The sequence below is a fragment of the Scyliorhinus canicula genome, chromosome 2 (assembly GCF_902713615.1).
Source record: "Scyliorhinus canicula chromosome 2, sScyCan1.1, whole genome shotgun sequence".
NCBI classification, from domain to species: Eukaryota; Metazoa; Chordata; class Chondrichthyes; order Carcharhiniformes; family Scyliorhinidae; genus Scyliorhinus; species Scyliorhinus canicula.
Genome location: NC_052147.1, coordinates 207,146,206 through 207,169,449, shown reverse-complemented (window position 1 = coordinate 207,169,449; position 23,244 = coordinate 207,146,206). Strand labels below are relative to the sequence as shown.

The 23,244-nt window shown below is 42.7% G+C and overlaps 1 protein-coding gene across 6 annotated transcripts in view; it reads right to left on the bottom strand.

Moving 5' to 3' along the window:
• Positions 1–15,542: 15,542 nt before the first annotated feature.
• The window catches only part of bbs5 (Bardet-Biedl syndrome 5), a 57,262-nt gene continuing 49,560 nt past the window's right edge, over positions 15,543–23,244 (bottom strand). For all 6 annotated transcript variants that reach the window (XM_038789428.1, XM_038789429.1, XM_038789431.1 and 3 more), the window contains 3 exons: positions 16,646–16,729; positions 15,874–15,897; positions 15,543–15,760 (listed from right to left, as the gene is read on the bottom strand). In XM_038789428.1, coding sequence (XP_038645356.1) covers positions 15,659–15,760; positions 15,874–15,897; positions 16,646–16,729 — 210 coding nt within the window. In that variant the 3' untranslated portion in view covers positions 15,543–15,658. The remainder of the gene's footprint in view (positions 15,761–15,873; positions 15,898–16,645; positions 16,730–23,244) is intronic.

The following is a 23,244-nucleotide window of genomic DNA, read 5'->3' as shown; positions in this document are numbered from 1 at the left end:
CAACGAGGGACCCAGGATCAATGCTACTAAGTGGTAAGTAGATGAAATCTCCCATGAAGATATGGGGTATACCGGGGGATAACTTGAAAATGTAGATTGACCTGAATAGCACCCACCTAAGTCTGCATAGGAGTCAGGGAGTGAGAATCCCTGTTCACCATTTAGAATGTCTTATTGACCTTTTTTGGTACAGGGGGAATTCTAAGAATAGTAGTGAGTTTTTTACTTCATGGCGCCCAACGTGGGGCCTAGAATATTAGACGTTTCTAGGTAAAGTGAGACTAGAATATTAGAAGTTTCTAGTTAAGCAGAGTGGAGGCTAGTTCCTAAACAATGGTTAGAATATTAGAAGTTTCTAACCGCCATAAAGGCTAGAATATTAGAAGTTTCTAGTCTATGTGTGAGCCAAACTTTACCTGCCGAGTTTAGTTTGGAAAGTCATGTGTGATTGACTTTTGTCAGGATATTCTGCGGATTGGGGAACATAAAACTCAGGTTGGGTGTGAAAATCAGTAGATTAGAAGATACTGACCCTGAGAAAAAGACTGCAAGACATCTTGGTGACATCACTAAAAATCTTGCATCCATTACTGGTAAAAGGAGGCCAAAACATAAATCATCCTTAGAGTCAGGCAGATTGTGAGGGAAAGCCTAGAGAAATAGGGATGCCTTGAAACCTTTAGAGACCAATAACCAATCGACTCTTAACTAAAACAGAAAGATAGTGCCTCAGTACCCTTGGACAGGGCCCAGAAAGGGTACTTATCCTTAATTTCATAGTCAACATGAAAGGGCCAACCAGGAGCAGAAGTTAGAAATCCAAAAAATGGCAATTAGGATAAACCTCTTGCGTCCAAGAGAGATGAAGCAATGGAACAAGGGTGGAAGAAATTAACAGGGGCAAAAAACCCCTGGATAGGAAAGACTTATCAGAAAGGAGGGGTCTCCATTTTTGTTAGAGTATCTAAAACCCTATAGAATAGAGATTCAAGATCTCAGTGGATAAATGAGTGTGTGTTTAATAAGGATTTGTGAAGCCCTACAGAATAGAGACCCAAGATCTCGGTGGATGAATGAGTGTATGTATGTTTAATAAGGACTTGTGAATTTCCTTTGGTGTTTGTAGTTTTTTAAATGTTGTATTTTGCAAAACCCAGTTTCACATCAATTAGAAGTTATCAATGGCAGGAAGAAATGTGATCAGTGTTATAAGGTAGTAAATCAGTATTGTCAGAACTAAATTGGTCTTAGCATAAACAGATAAAAAAGTTAACTCCAGAGCAGTCAGAACTGCTTGCAGGAAATTACTTTGAAACTAATGTGTTGAAATTGACATGGCACAGCTCCACCAGGGTCCCAGTGCCCCATGACTCACAAGAAAGTCACTAGCAGGAAAAATTATGTTTAGAATGTCAAATACATGGTAGAAGGAGCTTTAGGGAATAAAGATATTAGACCAGAAGTTAGATTAGGAGAATTACTTGCAGTATCAGGAAATGAGAATCTGATGGCAGGGAAAGATTTAATAAAAATAGATGCAGGAAAAATTAAGATATTAAAACCAATTGATAACCGAGGGGAAGTTTGGGTGAAGCTACCAACTAAAACTGCAGGAAAAGCAATCAGTGAAGCTGTAAAATGTAAAGACAAGATTGTTCAAAATCTGGGTAAACATACAGTTAAATTGGTGGGAAAATAATGAATTAAAACTCTTTTGCAGCATTGATAGGACAGATGATAAAGTTAAAATGTCATGTTTAGAACTTACCTTTCATAAAGATCCGGTCATAATAAAAAATAAAAGAAATTGAAGTAAATGCAGTGGCAATACCCAAAATGTATCGCGGTACATTTTCGACCAGATTGGATCACTGAGCGAGCAAAAGAGGAGGAGTTTGAGATTCTGCGAATCTCACTCAGGGGTGCAATGACAGAAGGAGGAGGCTTAACAGGTCTTAATTGTATGATGTACATAAATGATAAGGAAAACAAACCAGTTAAAAAAAGAAAAAGGAAAGAAATGATGGCAAAAGAAATCCGGAAGTCCTGGAGAGGGCACTTCTGGAGTATCCAAACAAAAATAGAAAATACAAATTAAAGAATAGGGCCCTCTCCACCCCTGACCTGTTCATTTGATTTTTCAGATGGAAAAGATAATACAGACATACTTGTTCGGACAAAGAAAGAGGACTACACTCCAGAGAAAAAGAAGGATCAAGTTTGAAGAAGGAAGGGAAAAAGCTAAGACTAGGAGTAGGCTAGATGGGTTAAAATGTTATATTATGTGATACAAGTGACCTTTGCCTAGGTTTCTCAATGTGTGATTCTTCTTACTCTTCTCCTCTGTTAATGGAAACATGCCTTCAGTGGGTCCTTTATGTTTGCGATGGACACCAGTCTGATTGGCAACCAACTTCTAAATGATTTTCCGCATTCATTTCTTCCATAACATATAAATTTATTTCATTGTTTTGATCAACACCAGATGAATAAACACATACCGAGGGTTCTTTCCTCTCTTTACTCAAATCATTTTCTACTTTATCCATGAGATGTTCCATATTCTTCCCATTGACATTACATAGAACATAGAACATAGAACAGTACAGCACAGAACAGGCCCTTCGGCCCTCAATGTTGTGCCGAGCCATGATCACCCTACTCAAACTCACGTATCCACCCTATACCCGTAACCCAACAACCCCCCCTTAACCTTACTTTTATTAGGACACTACGGGCAATTTTAGCATGGCCAATCCACCTAACCCGCACATCTTTGGACTGTGGGAGGAAACCGGAGCACCCGGAGGAAACCCACGCACACAGGGGGAGAACGTGCAGACTCCACACAGACAGTGACCCAGCCGGGAATCGAACCTGGGACCCTGGAGCTGTGAAGCATTTATGCTAACCACCATGCTACCCTGCTGCCCCAAATATTACAATAATGGAACTTTTATTTCTACTTCTTTTATCCAAGTATTTGTTTACTCTCTCTTTTTCCAAGTTTGCCAGTCTTTTCATTCAGATCAGCAACTCCTCTGGTGATTTCACTTGTCTTTGCTTCGGAATCATTTGTGGAACTTTTAAACAAGGTTAATAACTTCATATAGGCATTCAATTCATTTTTCAGAATTTTTCTTCAATGATCACGGACTCCTTTTTAGACTTCTACAATTCACTTGTTAGATCCCCAATCTGTTTCTTAAAATCTTCCTTATCTGATATTAAATTCTAGATTTGCTGTTCAATAGGTTGCCTAGAAACAATTCCCACTGTAACAATTCAGTTTACTAAGTCACTTACTAAATTGACTTTATACAAAGGAACATGTTTTTAAATTCCATGACTAGCTCCTATTAATGTATTTTCTTTCATCAACTATCTGGAACACAAACTGTATTGGCCACCATCAATGATTGATCTGCCCCAGTATCACTCGAATCTTAATTTTTTTAACTTGTTTTGTTGGAGGAATAAGGGAACACTTCTCCCTTTGAGACAAAACATGTAGAACTTCCAGAAGCCTGACTCTATTTAGCAGTAGCCAAGGAAGAATCTGAACTGCCCTGAGCCATATCCCCCTTTCTAGTGGGTTCTGAAAGAACATGTTACACCTATACCGTTGCTTTGGCTTCAAAACCAATTTTCTGAGGATTCCTTAAGCATTCCTGTGACTGCCACCTGTTTACCATTCAGCACCCAACAATGAGGAAACCCATGCAGGCACGGAAGAACATGCAGATTCCGCACAGACAGTAACTCAAGCCGGGAATAGAACCTGAGACCCTGGCGCAGTGAAGCAACAGTGCTAACCCCTGTGCTCCCATGCCGCCCGTGTGCGCACATCCATAGCTGTATCTAACAGGATACTTTGTAACATTAAGATTCAAACATCTTTTGGCCACTTCATCATTAAAGATATCTTTTCGAATGAGATGAAATAATAATAATCTTTTATTGTCACAAGTATGAAGTTACTGTGAACAGCCCCCTAGTCGCCACATTCCCACCTGTTCGGGTAAGCTGGTACAGGAATTGAACTTGCGCTGCTGGCCTTGTTCTGCATTACAAACTAGCTGTGTAGCCCACTGAGCTAAACCAGCTTATCAGATACTTTTCAACTCCATGCTCTGTAAACTTAGGCAGTAAACAGAGATTTTTAGTTAAATCAAAATCCTTCGTAGGATCAGAATCATCCTAATTTTTGCCTTCTTATGTTAGGAAAACAAAGGTAGTTTTCAGGGATTTATCTTTGTATTGATAAACATTAGAAATAAGGTGTAGTTTTAAGTCTGTTTAATGTTTCTGTGCCTGGAAGTGTAAAACCTGTATTTAGATTCATGCTTGTCAAAGGTGTTTGTATATGTTGGCATTGGTTAAGTTCCAATTGGGTTTATATTGTGCTTAAAGACTGTGACATGAAGAATGAATTATAGCAGCAGGGGTATTCCTTAGCAACTGTAGACCACCTTCCTTTGTTCTTTGGTTTAACTAGAAGCTAGAGCAGTTGGAGACAGCATCTCGGGGAGTGAACATTTCTCAACTCTGCCAGAAAATTGAACTGGACAGTAGCTGCAAACAGGCAGTTTTCCGAAAGTACAAGTTGCAGACCAGATAACTAGGGAATTGAGACAGAAAGAGTGACTGAGAAGTCTGGGGTTAAGTGACTGAGACCAAAGTATTGTTCAGAAGTTAAAGGAGAGTAAATAAAGTGTTCTGAGTTAAAGAGAGAATTGCAGTAACTCGATTTAACGTGGGACAGGAGACTTCCGAGGTACAAAGAACAAAGAAAATTACAGCACAGGAACAGGCCCTTCGGCCCTCCCAGCCTGCGCCGATCCAGATCCTCTATCTAAAACTGCCTCTTATTTTCCAAGGTCTACTTCCCTCTGTTGCCGCCCGTTCATATACCTGTCTAGATGCCTCTTAAATGATGCTATCGTGCCCACCTCTACCACCTCCGCTGGTAAAGTGTTCCAGGCACCCATCACCCTCTGCGTAAAAAAACTTTCCACGCACATCTCCCTTAAACTTTCCCCCTCTCACCTTGGAATCGTGACCCGTTGTAACTGACACCCCCACTCTTGGAAAAAGCTTGTTGCTATCCACCCTGTCCATACCTCTCATAGTTTTGTATACCTCAATCAGGTCCCCCCTCAACCTCCGTCTTTCCAACGAAAACAATCCTAATCTACTCAACCTTTCTTCATAGCTAGCACCCTCCATACCAGGCAACATCCTGGTGAATTTCCTCTGCACCCTCTCAAAGCATCCACATCCTTCTGGTAATGTGGCGACCAGAACTGCACGCAGTATTCCAAATGTGGCCTAACCAACGTCCTATACAACTGTAACATGACCTGCCTACTCTTGTACTCAATACCCCGTCCGATGAAGGCAAGCATGCTGTATGCCTTCTTGACCACTCTATCAACCTGCGTTGCCACCTTCAGGGTACAATGGACCTGAATTCCCAGATCTCTCTGTACATCAATTTTCCCCAGGACCCTTCCATTGACCATATAGTCCGCTCTTGAATTTGATCTTCCAAAATGCATCACCTCGCATTTGCCTGGATTGAACTCCATCTGCCATTTCTCTGCCCAACTCTCCAATCTATCTATATTTTGTTGTATTCTCTGACAGTCCTCCTCGCTATCTGCAACTCCACCAATCTTAGTATCATCTGCAAACTTGCTAATAAGACCACCTATACCTTCCGCCAGGTCATTTATGTAGATCACAAACAACAGATCTGTTCCACAGATCCCTGTGGAACACCACTAGTCACCCTTCTCCATTTTGAGACACTCCCTTCCACCACTACTCTCTGTCTCCTGTTGCCCAGCCAGCTCTTTATCCATCTAGCTAGTACACCCTGAACCCCATACGACGTCACTTTTTCCATCAACCTGCTATGGGAAACTTTATCAAACGCCTTACTGAAGTCCATGTATATGATATCGACAGCCCTGCCCTCATCAATTAACTTTGTCACTTCCTCAAAGAATTCTATTAGGTTTGTAAGACATGACCTTCTCTGCACAAAACCATGCTGCCTATCACTGATAAGTCTATTTTCTTCCAGATGTGAATAGATCCTATCCCTCAGTATCTTCTCCAACAGTTTGCCTACCACTGACGTCAAGCTCACAGGTCTGTAATTCCCTGGATTTTCCCTGCTACCCTTCTTAAACAAAGGGACAACATTAGCAATTCTCCAGTCCTCCAGGACCTCACCCGTGCTCAAGGATGCTGCAAAGATATCTGTAAAGGCCCCAGCTATTTCGACCCTCGCTTCCCTCAGTAACCTGGGATAGATCCCATCCGGTCCTGGGGACTTGTCCACCTTAATGTCTTTTAGAATACCCAAAACTTCCCCTTTCCGTATGACAACTTGACCTAGAGTATTTAAACATCCATCCCTAGCCTCAATATCCGTCTTGTCCCTCTCCTTTGTGAATACCGATGCAAAGTACTCATTAAGAATCTCACCCATTTCCTCTGAGTCCACGCATAAATTCCCTCTCTTGTCTTTGAGTGGGCCAATCCTTTCCCTAGTTACCCTCTTGCTCCTTACATACGAATAAAAGGCTTTGGGATTTTCCTTAACCCTGCTAGCCAAAGATATTTCATGACCCATTTTAGCCCTTTTTATTGCGCGTTTGAGATTCGTCCTACTGTCCCGATATTCCTCCAAAGCTTCATCAGTTTTGAGTCACCTCGATCTTACATATGCTTCCTTTTTCATCTTAGCTAGTCTCACAATTTCACCCGTCATCCATGGTTCCCTAATCTTGCCATTTCTATCTCTCATTTTCACAGGAACATGTCTGTCCTGCACTCTAATCAACCTTTCCTTAAAAGACTCCCACATTTCAAATGTGGATTTACCCTTAAACAGCTGCTCCCAATCCACATTCCCTAGCTCCTGTCAAATTTTGTTATACTCTGCCTTTCCCCAATTTAGCACTCTTCCTTTCGGACCACTCTTGTCCTTGTCCATGAGCATTCTAAAACCTACAGAATTGTGATCGCTATTCCCAAAGTAATCACCGACTGAAACATCAACCACCTGGCCGGGTCAGGTCCAAGTATGGCCAATACCAGGTCCAGTATGGCCCCTTCCCGAGTTGGACTATTTACATACTGCTCTAAAAAAACTCTCCTGGATGCTCCTTACAAACTCTGCTCTATCTACGCCTCCAACACTACACGAATCCCATTCAATGTTGGGGAAGTTAAAATCTCCCATCACAACCACCCTATTGCTCCTACATTTTTCTATAATCTGTCTGCATATTTGTACCTCTACTTCATGCTCACTTTTGGGAGGCCTGTAGTAAAGTCCCAACAATGTTACTGCACCCTTCCTATTTCTTAGCTCCACCCATATTGCCTCAGTGCTCGAATCCTCTATCGTGCCCTCCTTAATCACAGCTGTGATATCATCTCTGACGGGTAATGCAACTCCTCCACCCCTTCTACCTCCCTCTCTATCCCTCCTGAAGCATCTATACCCTGGGATATTCAGTTGCCAGTCCTGCCCTTCCCTCAACCAAGTCTCAGTAATACCAATAATATCATATTCCCAGGTACCAAGCCCTAAGTTCATCTGCCTTACCTGCTACACTTCTCACATTAAAACAAATGCACGACAGACCACCTGTCCCTTTGCGTTCATCATCTCTTCCCTGTCGACTCTTCCCCTTAGTCACATGGAGTTTATTATCTCGTACCTTACCGGCTTTAGTTGCTGCTTCTTTACTGACCTCTTAACTTCCTAATCTGGTTCCCATCCCCCTGCCACGTTAGTTTAATACAGTAAGAAGTCTTACAACACCAGGTTAAAGTCCAACAGGTTTGTTTCAAACACGAGCTTTCGGAGCACGGCTCCTTCTTCAGGTGAATGGAAAGGCTTGTTCCAGAAATGTTTATATAGACACAGTCAGAGATGCCCCGGAATGCGAGCACCTGCAGGCAATCAAATCATCAAAGATGCAGAGAGAGAGGTAACTCCAGGTTAAAGAGGTGTGAATTGTCCCAAGCCAGTTCAGTCGGTAGGCCTCTGCAAGTCCAGGCTTGTTGGTGGGGGCCGAATGTAATGCGACATGAATCCCAGATCCCGGTTGAGTCCGCATTCATGCGTGCGGAACTTAGCTATAAGTTTTTGCTCAGCAATTTTGCGTTGTCGCGTCTCCTGAAGGCCTCCTTGTAGAATGCTGACCCGGAGATCAGAGGCTGAATGTCCTTGACTGCTGAAGTGTTCCCCAACTGGAAGGGAACAGTCCTGCCTGTTGATAGTCGCACGATGCCCGTTTATTCGTTGTCGCAGTGTCTGCATGGTCTCGCCAATGTACCACGCTTCGGGACATCCTTTCCTGCAGCGTATGAGGTAGACTACATTGGTCGAGTCGCACGAGTATGCGCCGCGTACCTGGTGGGTGGTGTTTCCACGTGTAATGGTGGTGTCCATGTCGATGATCTGGCATGTCTTGCAGAGATTACCCTGGCAGGGTTTTGTGGTGTTGTGGTTGCTGTTCTGAAGGCTGGGTAATTTGCTGCAAACAATGGTTTGTTTGAGGTTGCGCGGTTGTTTGAAGGCCAGTAGTGGGGGTGTGGGGATGACCTTGGCAAGATGTCCATCCTCGCTGATGATGTGTTGGAGGCTGCGAAGAAGATGTCGTAGTTTCTCCGCCCCAGGAAAGTACTGGACGACGAAGGGTACTCTGTCAGTGGTGTCCCGTGTTTGTCTTCTGAGGAGGTCGGTGCGGTTTTTTGCTGTGGCGCGGTGGAACTGTCGATCAATGAGTCGAGCGCCATATCCCGTTCGTACGAGGGCAAACACGGGACACCACTGACAGAGTACCCTTCGTCGTCCAGTACTTTCCTGGGGCGGAGAAACTACGACATCTTCTTCGCAGCCTCCAACACATCATCAGCGAGGATGGACATCTTGCCAAGGTCATCCCCACACCCCCACTACTGGCCTTCAAACAACCGCGCAACCTCAAACAAACCATTGTTTGCAGCAAATTACCCAGCCTTCAGAACAGCAACCACAACACCACAAAACCCTGCCAGGGTAATCTCTGCAAGACATGCCAGATCATCGACATGGACACCACCATTACACGTGGAAACACCACCCACCAGGTACGCGGCGCATACTCGTGCGACTCGACCAATGTAGTCTACCTCATACGCTGCAGGAAAGGATGTCCCGAAGCGTGGTACATTGGCGAGACCATGCAGACACTGCGACAACGAATAAACGGGCATCGTGCGACTATCAACAGGCAGGACTGTTCCCTTCCAGTTGGGGAACACTTCAGCAGTCAAGGACATTCAGCCTCTGATCTCCGGGTCAGCATTCTACAAGGAGGCCTTCAGGAGACGCGACAACGCAAAATTGCTGAGCAAAAACTTATAGCTAAGTTCCGCACGCATGAATGCGGACTCAACCGGGATCTGGGATTCATGTCGCATTACATTCGGCCCCCACCAACAAGCCTGGACTTGCAGAGGCCTACCGACTGAACTGGCTTGGGACAATTCACACCTCTTTAACCTGGAGTTACCTCTCTCTCTGCATCTTTGATGATTTGATTGCCTGCAGGTGCTCGCATTCCGGGGCATCTCTGACTGTGTCTATATAAACATTTCTGGAACAAGCCTTTCCATTCACCTGAAGAAGGAGCCGTGCTCCGAAAGCTCGTGTTTGAAACAAACCTGTTGGACTTTAACCTGGTGTTGTAAGACTTCTTACTGTGCTCACCCCAGTCCAACGCCGGCATCTCCACATCACGTTAGTTTAAAACCTCCCCAACAGTGTTAGCAAAAGCACCCCCTAGGACATTGGTTCCATTCCTGCCCAGGTGTAGACCATCCGGTTTGTATTCTTGAATTTCTACTCTGACTGTCCCGTGGCACTGGTAGCAATCCTGAGATTACTACCTTTGAGGTCCTACTTTTTAACTTATCTCCTAACTCCCTAAATTCTGATTGTAGGACCTTATCCTTTTTTTTTACCTATATCGTTGGTGCCTATATGCACCACGACAACTGGCTGTTCACCCTCCTCCTTTAGTATGTCCTGCAGCCGATCGGAGACATCCCTGATCCGAGCACCGGGAGGCAACATACCATTCGGGAGTCTCGTTTTCGACCACAGAAACGCCTGTCTACTCCCCTTACAATTGAATCCCCTATGACTATAGCCCTGCCAGTCTTTTTCCCGCCCTTCTGATGTAATTTTAATACAGCCTGGGAGTCAAGAGTTAAAGCAATTGCGAGCAGTTTGCACAGCAGTCAAGACCAAGAAATCCTAAAGGAGTTGGTGTGAAATCCTGGACTGGATTCAGTTAAAGGTAGAGTGGAAGCTTTGTTTGGAAGTGTTGTGAAACCTGGACTGGATTTAGGAATGTAAACGGCCAAGGGAAAGTTTTATTAGGAGAAAAGAATCTAAAGCCTGTTTTTGGGCGTGGAGTTTAGAAACTGTCATGTGACAGTCATCTGCGGGCGGGGGGGGGGGGGGGGGGGGGGGGTCCTGCAGAGAAAACTACAGACACTAACTTGGGTTCAGAGTGGATTGGCCACTCGTCTTATGTGCTCAAAATGGACTTTTTTGAGTTAACGAGGCCAGGCCATTGTAGCTTAACATGTACATTGTAAGCCATGTTAATCTTTAAAACGGTGTATTTATTAAGCTTAGGGACAGTAAAGGAGTATTGTATTATATTATAATTCATTTTTTAACGTTTAATAAATGTTCTTTCTTGCTGTTAAAAAAAAGTAAGTCTTGTGACTTTTCCACAATGTTTTAGAAAAGAAAACTAACCATCTTTTGAGCCAGGGTTCCATTTTAGGATCTTCCCGCCCAGTTATGACATCAACTGGGATCATAGCACCAAGGTTTTCTCTAGACATGTCATGCTACCTGATTTATTTCTCTCTTTGAAACTCAAGTTCAAGCTTTCACATTCCCATTTTTCTTTTTCTAAATTTAAAAAAAAAATTATCTTTCCTCCAATTCAAGTCATTTTCATTTCTCTTTCTATCTCAAGTTGCTTCATCTGCAATTGAAATTTAGATTTCTCTCCTTTTAATTCTAAATGTTGGGTAATTGCTTTAACCATATCACCCATACGAAATCCTGCTTTTATTTCTACATACAATATACCTACTAACTCCCTTGTTGCTGTTTCTCTTCCTTAACCTAGTACACAAGGCAGACTTTCATCTGTTCCCATCGCAAAGTTTTTTCCTGGAATAGGTCACTGGACTGTCATCAGAGATGTACAGCTTGAGGGGCATCAATCCGCATCAAGCATGACTGACCAGGAATCTCTCCCGCCCTGTAGCCTGCCACTGACATGTTGGAATCTTTTGCAGGTTGATACTCAACCTGGTGATTGCATTATGAACTTTGTCATCAAGTCCTGGGGTGGGACTCAATCCTGGAACTTCTGGCTAAGAGACAGGGATGCTACCCACTACACCACAAGCCTGCCTTGCTAACTCCATAAGTGCAGCAAAATTCAAGGGATTAAAATAATCTACTGTTAATGTTGTCTTGTGAGGTTTCACAGTGCATGTAGACAAGTTATTAACTCTGTAGTATCTGCCAGAAAAGGTTTAGCAACAATCAAAACCATATTTGAGTTCGAACCAGTGTAATATCACAGCAAACCCAGTTCATATGCCCAGCACCTCCATGTACTCGTTTCTTTAAGGATTCACAGACCCACTTAAATTCAAGGATTTCTGATCTGCAAGTGCCACAGCTTTGTTAAGATCCCGGCTGATGTTAATAATGGACAAGTCAGGTCCCAGAGTGAAAACTAACTTGACAGATCCTACTTTTTCTTTAGAAAGTTACTGAATAAATTCATAGGAGTCTTTTGTGAGCTTTTGACATGAAAAATATTTATTAAACATGAAAAATAAACTATATTACACCAGACAAAAAGTTGGAAAAATCTCAATACAAACACAAGGAGATGATTCATATATTCACTAATCCTATACCTCAGCAATATCTCAGAAAGATAAAACAATTTATAATTAACTTGGAGCCTATTGCTCTGCTTTCCTTTATCCGGACATCTGGGACCACTTTCTGACACCTGTCTTTCTCCCTGCCTGGGATTTTCTTCTGGTACCTCTCTTCGTCCCCTTCCCCTTGTCCTGTTCCATTGGACACCTCTGGAATGGCGTTCTGGTTCAGGTCACCTGACCTGAAGTTTCATGCCATTTCACTTCTTTTCATCTTTTCTTTCTGTGAAGGTATGCAGGACTGCTTCCCAGCCTCAAGAACATAAAAGTCACTAATTGTACATATGCAGCCATTTCCTGGATGGTGCATGTGAAGATCCAAAAACTGTAAAAGAAAACCCGAACTGTGACCGCTGATTCAAAATCAAGGTAAGTATTGACTCTCAGTACAATACATTCCAATGAAAAGAAAAATTCCAAGGGGATGACCCACCATCCGAGGTTAAGTAAATAAGTTAAAGATAGTATGAAATTTAGAGAAAGCATATAAGTGCACAAGGATGGGTGGCAGATCTGAAGATTGGACAGAAAATAAAAAGTGCAGTGTATGAGTAAAAGGAGGGAGAAAAATTAGAGTACGAGAGAAAACTAGCTAGAAATATAAAAACACATAGTAAGAGTTTCTATCGATATCTAAAAAATTAGAATAGTGAGCATTGGTCCTAGAAAGTGAGTCTGGGGAATTAATAATGGAAAATAAGGAGATGGTAGAAGAATTGAACAGGTATTTTGCATTGGTCTTCACTATAGAGGATACAAGTAACATTCCAGAAAAGCTGTAAATCATGAGTTGGAAGAGAGGAACTCAAGAAAATTACAATTACCAGGGGAAGTGTTAGTTAGCAAATTGTTGGAACCGCGGCTGACGAGTCCCTGGGTCCTGATAGACTTTATCTTCATAGAATTTCATAGAATTTACAGTGCAGGAGGCCATTCGGCCCATCGAGTCTGCACTGGTTCTTGGAAAGAGCACCCTACCCAAGGTCAACACCTCCACCCTATCCCTATAACCCAGTAACCCCACACCCATAAGGGCAATTTATCATGGCCAATCCACCTAACCTGCACATCTCTGGACTGTGGGAGGAAACCGGAGCACCCGAAGGAAACCCACGCACACACGGGGAAGATGTGCAGACTCCGCACAGACAGTGACCCAAGCCGGAATCGAACCTGGGACCCTGGAGCTGTGAAGCAATTGTGCTATCCACAGTGCTACCGTGCTGCCCGTTTAGGGTTTTAAAAGAAGCGGTTTGAGAGATAACTGATGCATGGGTTTAAATTATCCAAAATTCCCTCAATTTTGGAAGGTTCTATTGGTGAATGTAACTCCTTTATTGAAAAATGGAGGGAGACAGTAAGACATGAAACTACAGGCCAGTTACTTAACATCGGTCTCAGCGCCAATATTAGAAAATATTATTGAAGACGTTATAGCAGAGCATTTAGATAAATTCAAGGTAATCAGGCAGAGTCAACATTGTTTTCTGAGATGGAAATTATGTTTATCCAATTTAATGGAATTCTTTGAAGTCACATGTGGTGTGGATAAAGGGGAAACAGTGGATGTAGTGCACTTAGATTTCCAGAAGGCATTTAATGCCACATCAAGTTGTGAAGAGGACATAGAAAGACTACAAAGGGATATAGATAGGTTAGGTGAGTGAGCAGAAATCTGGCAAATTAAGAATAATGGGGGGGAAATGTAAAATTGTCCATTTTGGCAGGAAGAATAAATAAACATATTATCTAAATGGTGAGAGATTGCAGAGCGCTGAGACGCAGAGGGATCTGGGAGTCCTCGTGTATGAATCAAAAAGTTAGCATGCAGGTACAGCAAGGAATTAGGAAAGCTAATAAGAATGTTATAATTTATTGCAATGGGTGTAGAATACAAAAGGAGAGAGGTTATGCTTTTGTTATACAGGACATTAGTAAGACCACATCTGGAGGACTGTGTACAGTATTGTTCTCCTTATTTAAGGAAGGATGTAAATGCATTGGAAACAATTCAGAGAAGGTTTACTAGACTAATACTGTGATGGGAGTGGGAGGGTGTCTTATGAAGAAAGGCTGGACAGCCTATGCTTGTATTTGCTACAAGAGTACGAGACGACTTGATTAAAACATGTACGATTCTGAGGGGTCTTGACAGGATGGATGTGGAAAGGATGTTTCCTCTTGTAGGAGGATCTAGAACTAGGGGGTCACTTTTCAAAAAATAAGGGATCGCTCATTTAAGACTGAGATGAGGAGAATCTTATGTCCCTGGAACTCTTCCCCCCAATAGGCAGTGGAAGCAGGGTCTTTGAATATTTTAAAGGCAGGGCTAGATAGATTCTTGATAAGTAAGGGGGTGAAATGTTATTCGGGGTAGGTGGGAATGTGGAGATGAGGTTGCAAACAGCTCAGCCATGATCTTGCTAAAAGACGGAGCAGGCTGGCAGAGCTGAGTGGTCTATTCCTGCGTACGTACGTATGTGTGTATGTATGATCAACATCATGAGGTCTTGGATTCTGCATTAAAAAAATGGGAATAGGTCTGCTCTGTTATCCAAAGCTCACTAATTCAATTGGAATCACATGGCTTTGCTAAGCGTGCAATCTAGATGTCCGGTCGTTAGTAATGGAAAATAAAATTCCCTTTCACACATCTGGAACAATGCACAACTGCATTACGCTTCAGGTAGTGTTACGCCTTGGGGAAAACATACAAGTTTTACATAATGAACATGTGAACGATTCTCACTAATAATGAAGGAGACAAACAGATACAATATTTTAGCAGTTATATTAATAGTTATGAACAGTAGCGTTCATCAAAAGCCCAGTTACACCTCATTCATCAAAGTTTAACTTTCCATAGGGTTTTTACAGTGAGACTAGCAAGGTAAAAGTGGGGTTGTGGGGTGGGTTTGTGGCATGGGGGAAGTTGTAGTGGTGTCCTCAACAGCGCACACACTGGATAATCATAAAACCACTCTGAGGAACGTCTGGATTTCTGTATTATTCCGCATATGTGCAAATTTCCAAAGTTGCTATGAATTTCACTGGAATAATGACAAATATTGAGAGCACCACAGTCATTACCACTATAAAATTCTGGCCAATAAAAGGACTGAATAGCATGCATATGACTGTTGTTAAGATTACAGGACCACAGTTTAGTAAGAGAGTAGAATGTGATTATAGCTATATCCCAGTGCGTTTTTAAATTGAGCCTTTTGAGTTTCTAATATTTGGAAAGTAAACCTACAATTTAAATGATTAAATAGATTTTTAAAACATTTTGTATTGGTCTAATTTTGCCTGGATCAGATGAGGATTTCCTTCAATTCTGACTTAAAACTTATGGGCAGAACATTTTCAGTATTATTCAGTGTTCTCAGCAGCTAAATTCTGAAGGAGGATTAAAATTTAAAAGATAGCAGGCAGTATAACTATTGAGTAAGGGGACAATGATAAAAACTTACAACCAACACTAATCTTGATGTTTTTAATATTTGAAACAGAAAGATAGGACACCATTTTTAATTGTTAGATTGTAGTCTGTGCAATAGCTTTTTAAAATAAACCAAAAGAAAAGTAAACTTGAAGTTCAACTCATCACTTCCCAAAGTCCTTGAAGAGTGAAACCATCTTTCAATTTTTCGATTGCAATCCCCAGTTCCTCTGAATAAACAGGTTCACGGTCTTGTTGCTAATGTAAAGAAAATATGTAACATTAAATTTAGTTCCATAAAATGTAGGAGTAGCCACATTCAGGATATAATCGCAGTAAGCAATTGGCTAATCAGAAGAAGTTGGGAATACCTTATTAGTATCAGCAAAGTAAGCCTAGAAAAGAAGACAAAATTTAAATTTACACCATGAAATTTTATATTAAGAAACAGAAAAAGAACTTGCATTTATGACATTTTGTTCTGAAACAGAGTCGTTGGCGAGAAATGTTGACCCTGTGTCTGTCTCTGCAGATGATATAAGATTTTCTGACTATTTCCGGCATTTTCTATTTTGAACCGTTCTTGCTGGTTGACATCAGAATATTTTCATAAAGGCAAGGGAAAGAAACACGGTACAATATTGTAGATCTCAAAATAAGCTAGTCCTGCATACGGTTTCCTGTTGGTTTTGGGATTTGTATTTATACAAGTGGCTGAACTACCTGTACAAATTCTGGCCATAAATTAACAAAGGACAAAAGTCTGTAGCTCACATGGAGCATTCGCTACTTTAATTGTAAAATGAAGGAAATAGTTACAATTGATAATAAATATTTCCAATTATGTGGTATGAGGAGACAGTAACACCACTTAGGCACCTGTCTTAGCCTGTTTGCAAAAGTGATCTTAATGGACAGATACTACACTATTTTATTGTGAGATTGCAAATCAAAATATACATGACTATTGTAATGGAAGAGCTTTTTTATTCATAGTACTAATTACAACCTCGTGTCAATATTTTTGTTTTCAATTAATCTATTTTCCAAAAACTTGAATTTAACATCGAATGGTTTAAAATTCTATATACTCTCTAGATTCTTTTCATGCAGTGAGTGAATTTATTTTTAATGAGCACTCACCACAAATGCATCAGTCTGTTCCTCTGGTTCAATTTCTACATCATCTTGAACTTGCTCAACAGTCAAATCCTCAAGTGGCTGAGGCTGTAACACAACCAGTGACACAGTACATACAGATCGATCATTTTATCTATTATTTAGCCCTTGAGATATCCAAGAATAAATAAATTAATTTTCAATTAGTTTTGTTCTATTTCCTCATGAACCAGCAGAATGAATTCTAACCCAATGTCAACAAAAATAGCCATGACCAATCACTATGAGATATCAGCTAACTACAATCAGCTATGCTTTTATGAGTTTTACTGCGATTTTCACAAGCAGCATGATAGCTTACAGATTTATTGATTTACTGATTTATTTATTTGGTACCTTTAAGAATTGATGCACAAGTTAGCGTGCCTTAATGACTACCGACCGGTGGCACTGACGTCTGTTATCAGAAAATTCTTCGAGCGGCCAGTCATGAGATGGATCAACGCCAGCCTCCCAGATGGTCTCAATGCATTGCAGTTGCCTACCGTGGCAACCGCTCCACAGCAGATGCTATCTCTCTGGCTCTACAATCAACACTCGAACATCTCGACAACGACATCTACGTCAGACTGCTGTTCATAGACTACAGCTCCACCTTCAACACCATTATCCCGACAAGACGAATAACCTAACTCTGCAACCTTGGACTTGACCTCTCCCTGTGCAGCTGCATCCTTGACTTCCTCACCAACAGACCGCAATCTGTCAGGATAGGTAACAGCACCTCCTCCACAATAGTCCTCAACACCGGGGCTCCGCAAGGATGTGTGGTCAGTCCTCTACTGTACTCCCTATACACACATGACTGTGTGGCAAGATTCAACTCCAATTCAATCTATATGTTTGCAGATGATACGACTGTGGTGGGTCGTAACTCAAACAATGACGAATCAGACTACAGAAGGGAGATAGATCACTTGGCTGAATGGTGTACCGAAAACAACCTCTCACTAAATGTTGGAAAGACCAAGGAAATGATCATCGACTTCAGGAAGCATAGCACGACACCGCCCCCCCTACCCATCTACATCAATGGTTCCGAAGTGGAGGTGGTCGATAGCTTCAAGTTCCTGGGGTTACCATCACCAATGGTTTGTCCTGGTCCACTCACGTTGATGCAACAGTCAAGAAAGCTCAACAACGTCTCTACTTCCTACGGAAGCTAAAGAAATTCGGCATGTCTGAATCGGCTCTCACAAACGTCTACAGATCTGCCACAGAGAGCATCCTATCCAGCAGTATTACAGCTTGGTATGGCAACTGCTTGGCCCAAGATCGCAAAAAATTGCAGAATGTGGTGAACTCAGCTCAACACATCACACAAGCTTGCCATCCTTTCATTGATTCTGTCTACACCTCCCGCTGCTTCAGGAAGGCAGACAGCATTGTCAGAAACCCCTCACGCCCAGGCTTTGCCCTTTATCAAACCCTTCCATCAGGCAGAAGGTACAGAAGTCTGAAGACCCGAACATCCAGACATAGGAACAGTTTCTTCCCTACAGCTAATGGACTCAACGACTCTCCCTTGGACTGATCTGTTCCCTGTAAGAAAACTACACACGTCACCCTATGCTGCTCGTTTGGCCCTTGTTCCACATTGTAACCAATCACTATTTGTTGATGTACCATTTGTCAATGTACGCTGTTGATTATTCTTTTGTCTACTATGTGCGTACTGTGTACGTTTGGGGCAGCACGGTAGCATGGTGGTTAGCATAAATGCTTCACAGCTCCAGGGTCCCAGGTTCAATTCCCGGCTGGGGCACTGTCTGTGCGGAGTCTGCACGTCCTCCCCGTGTGTGCGTGGGTTTCCTCCGGGTGCTCCGGTTTCCTCCCACAGTCCAAAGATGTGCGCGTTAGGTGGATTGGCCATGCTAAATTGCCCTTAGTGTCCTAAATAAATAAGGTTAATGGGGGGGGGGGATACTGGTATAGGGTGGATATGTTGGCTTGAGTAGGGTGATCATTGTTCGGCACAACATCGAGGGCCGAAGGGCCTGTTCTGTGCTGTACTGTTCTCTGTTTCTATGTTCCCTTGGCTGCAGAAAAATACTTTTCACTGTACTTCGGTACATGTGACAATAAAAATCAATCAAGTAAAATTCTTAAATTCAGTATAGACAGAAAATGGAATATCCACAAGGCTAAAGTCATTGTTTCAGATAAAAATATGAGCATTGCTGTAAAAATCTAACATTGTTCAAGAAAAGTCGCATAAAAGTCCTCGTAATGAATAGGTCATTGCTCCGCAACACATTTAGTAATGAGAAAGTATCAGAATATTAGCAACAAGTAAGGTTAATGCAGGACACCTTATCTTTGTAGAATTGGTACAAATATAAAGTGGCTAACAATATGATCTTTGGCACTAGTAGTTTTACTGCACACTGTGTACTGGATCCCTGCTTCATGGGGCACCTACACTCTAAGTTGAGAGAATAAGGCTTACATTATTACCATAGTCTCGGCAAGTATACCATTGGAATCCTGGAACAAGGATCAGATATCAGCACCACTAAGGGTGCTCTGTTTCCCACAGTTTGCCCTTCAAATAAACTATAGTATCACACAGGTTGCAGAAAGTGCAGGCAGTCTCAACAAAGCTTAGATCATCAGAGAATAGAATTTACAGTGCAGAAGGAGACCATTTGGCCCATCGAGTCTGCACCGGCCCATGGAAAGATTACCCTATCTAAGCCTATATCTCCACCCCATCCCCGTAACCCCATCTAACCTTTTTGGACACAAAGGGCAATTTAGCATGGCCAATCCATCTAACCTGCACATCTTTGGAGTGTGGGAGGAAACTGGAGCACCCGGAGGAAACCCACGTAGAAACAGGGAGAACGTGCCGACTCCGCACAGACAGTGACCCAAGCCAGGAATCGAAGCTGGGACCCTGGAGCTGTGAAGCAACTGTGCTAACCACTGTGCTGCCCAAAGATGATAATACCAAGCAAGAGTCAGATATCTTCCCAAGGAAGTGCTCCATCAGTTTTACTGGTGTTACAATTAGACAAGGAGTAGAATGGCTCTTACTCCTTTTTTGACTGCAAGTTTTTTTCGAAAGGATATGCTTGCCAATTCAGGGAGTGTGGAAGTGTTCAAGTACTGTGACTGTAAAAAACATACATAGACAGGTTTCCTCAAGCTGTTTTTAAAGCAGAGGATAGTATTTATTGTACTTAACTCCAGCTAAATAAAAATAATAAAAGAGCTCTCACTTCCACATTCTCACACACCTTCAAGGTTCACATACACCAATAGGTTACAGAGTGAGAAGAATAGATTAATTAGTCTTTTTAGAGTTCAGTAAAAGATAAAGGTCTTGTGGCTGATGATTTGGATGGTTCCAGGCAGAGTTTGCTAGTCCTTTATTTAAATATATTGACAGATGATTTATCTTTTCTTCTGGTGACAGCAGCTGCTGGGTTGATTTTTTAAAAACTTTGCCTCTGGCATGTGGCTAGTCAAACAACACAAAGGGCTCAAGCTTGCAAGATGGGTAAGGGGAGAGGGAGAGTGTCTACTCTGGGACCTTCTGTCCTCTGGCTCATCTGTTCTGATCTGTGACCTGGAGAAAACAGTCTTTTACACACAAAATATTGCTGGTTAACTTGTCACATAATCCTCTTTCTCCAACTAACCAGTTATTCAAATATGGTTTGTTTAGTGGATTCCATGTGCATGGTTTCAACTTGGTTAGAATATGGCAGTGTGATTTTTTTTTCCCCACATAGAGTCCTTTGTTTGAATTGATTATGTCTCATGCTTGTTCCCTATTCAGGTGCTGTTTGGATGCTCTATGAATGGGGATTTTGTTCATTAAATTTCTCCAGGGTAATTATCTCTGATGGTGTTTTCCTAGACAGACTCACTTCACTTATAGCTTTAGAATTTGTGAGTACAGTGATGCAAATATTCTTCTATCTTAGAAACGGCTGATTCATGTCATTGGAATGTGATTTCAGACTTTTTAAAACTCAATGGTTTTCAGCCACAGTCATTTTTTTGATATAAAGCGTGACTTTATCATAGAATCATAAAATTTACAGTGCAGAAGGAGGCCATTCAGCTCGTCAAGTCTGCACTGGCCCTTGGAAAGAGGACCCTACTTAAGCCCACACCTCCACCCTATCCCCGTAACCCAGCAACCCCACCTAACCTTTATGGACACTAAGGGCAATTTAGCATGGCCAATCCACCTAACCTGCACATCTTTGGACTGTGGGAGGAAACCAGAGCACCCAGAAGAAACCCACGCAGATACGGGGAGAATGTGCAGACTCCGCACAGACAGTGAGCCAAGCCAGGAATTGAACCTGGGACCCTGGAGCAGTGAAGTAACAGTACTAACCACTGTGCTGCCTGTTGCAACACTGACAACATATTTACTTCAACATATGACACAGCTGAAGCACAAACATACTGTATTGTGCGTACATACTCAACAGGTTAGTCAAATAAAAGCTTGGCTTCATTGCTCTGGCCTTCACATTGAAAATTCTGAATTCAGCAATTCTCAATAATTATCTTAATCTGCCTGAAAGGAAAAGAACTCTCAGAACATAACAAACAACTATGAAAACTGACTGACTGCCAGTCAATGGAGAGTAGTGCCCAAAGACAGCGTTGGAAGAGCACATTACTATATTGTTAGTTCTCTAATTGCTTTTGCTTTAACCAAGGACGGATGGTGAAAGTTTGTATCTGTTGTAATTTGTAAAAGGTGATAAAGACTGGCATAGACATATTCTGCACATGGATTGCATTATCAGTCCCAAAATGTATTTTGTATTTATAACTGTGTAGCTCTATCTTGTGTCCATAATAAGCGGAATGTAATTCCCAACTCCAGAGAGGCAGGCTGGGTGGTGTTTGGGGTCCCATATAATTGGGTGCAAAGGCATGGGTGGAGAGCCCATCCATTGCCTTCCTGAAACCCGATTAGGTCAGGGGCTAGGAAGGTTGAGGACTACCTTCCTGCCTGGAGGACAACCGAGGTTGTTAAGTGACCAGCTAATGGCCACTCAAGGACATCATCCCAACGCCCCTGACACTTCATCAATGGGGGGGGGGGGGGGGGGGGGGGGGGGGGGCTGCAACAAATGGGGAGGCCAGAGGAATATTCTGATGGCCAATTCTGGGCTCCTTTCCAACTGGACACCCTGTGGCCTACAGGGTATCTGCCTAGTGGCAGATGCCAGCTCACTGGAAGAGTCCCTCAACCCTCTCCACAGATGGCCACCGTACCTGGTTGTGCTGATCGGACTGCAGTGCTGCTGGTCCTCCAATTGTCTGACAGCTCTTAGAGGTGGCTCACCTTTAAAGTTAAGGGAACTCCAAAGGCAGGCAGATTAAGGAGCAATTTAGTGTGAACAAATCACCTACCTTGCACATCATTGGTTGTGGGGGTGAGACCCAGACACAGGGGGAATGTACAAACTCTACATGAACAGTGATCTGGGACTGGGATCAAACTCGGGTCATCGGTGCCATGAAGCAGCAGTGCTAACCACTGCCCCATTGTGCAGTCGGACGACTGCCTGAATGGCATTTAATCCCATCAGGGTTCCTGGAAATGGGTGCCAGGTAGTAACCAGATTTTTGGCTGGTGGCTGGGGCACCACCATTGCCATTAAATTCAGCCCATAGCAACAGTTGTTTTTATTCTCCTAAAAATAATCACAACTTACCAAATCTAAATTATAACTATAATGAATATTAATATTAGAATATAACAAATAACGGGATTTCCGGTTGCGTCATATAGGAGGTCGTCATGGATTTGGTAGCTCCCACCAAGGTACTTATTTTGTGGCCCTATTTTGCCCAGTTCCCGGGGTTTTATTGGTGGTTAATCTCCTCCTATAAGAAAGTACAGGAGGGTAGCAGCATGGTGACACAGTGGTTAACACTGCTGCCTCATGGCACCAAAGTCCCAGGTGCGATTCCTGCTCTGGGTCACTGTGCCCCCCCCCCCCCCCCCCCCCCCCCCCCCCCCCCCCCCCCACCCGAAAGGTGAATTGGCCACACTAAATTGGCACTTAATTGGAAAAATGAATTGGGTACTCTAAATTTTTTTTTTAAAAGAAAGTACAGGAGTCCTAGTGTATATGTCCAAAAAAGACCACAACTAAGAAGTCTGCGGGTGGAAATATCTCAAATGATTCGGAGGCTTCACGTCGAGCCTCAGCAGGGAAGATTGCGGAGGGGGCTCCAGCAGTTGCAGCCACCCTGATCATGGCAATTGCGCTAACTGGGGTGCTGACTGCGGAGATTGAAAAGCAGTTGGAAAAATGACTTGAGAAGCAAAGGAGAGTGATGAGAGTAATAGTCGATAATCTCCATAAGACAATTGAGGCACCGCTGGGTCCTGGCTGTGAGAAAGTGGAGAGGACTTTGGAAACTGTAAAGGAGCATAGCGAGGTGTTGAAAGGGATGGAAGAGGCTTTGTTGAGAAGCCTGCACCAAAGTGATTGTGTCTTTATATGCCAAGAAGACATTCAACAGGGTGGAATGGAGGTATTGCTTTGAAGTTTTGGAGAGTTCGGTCTTGGGCC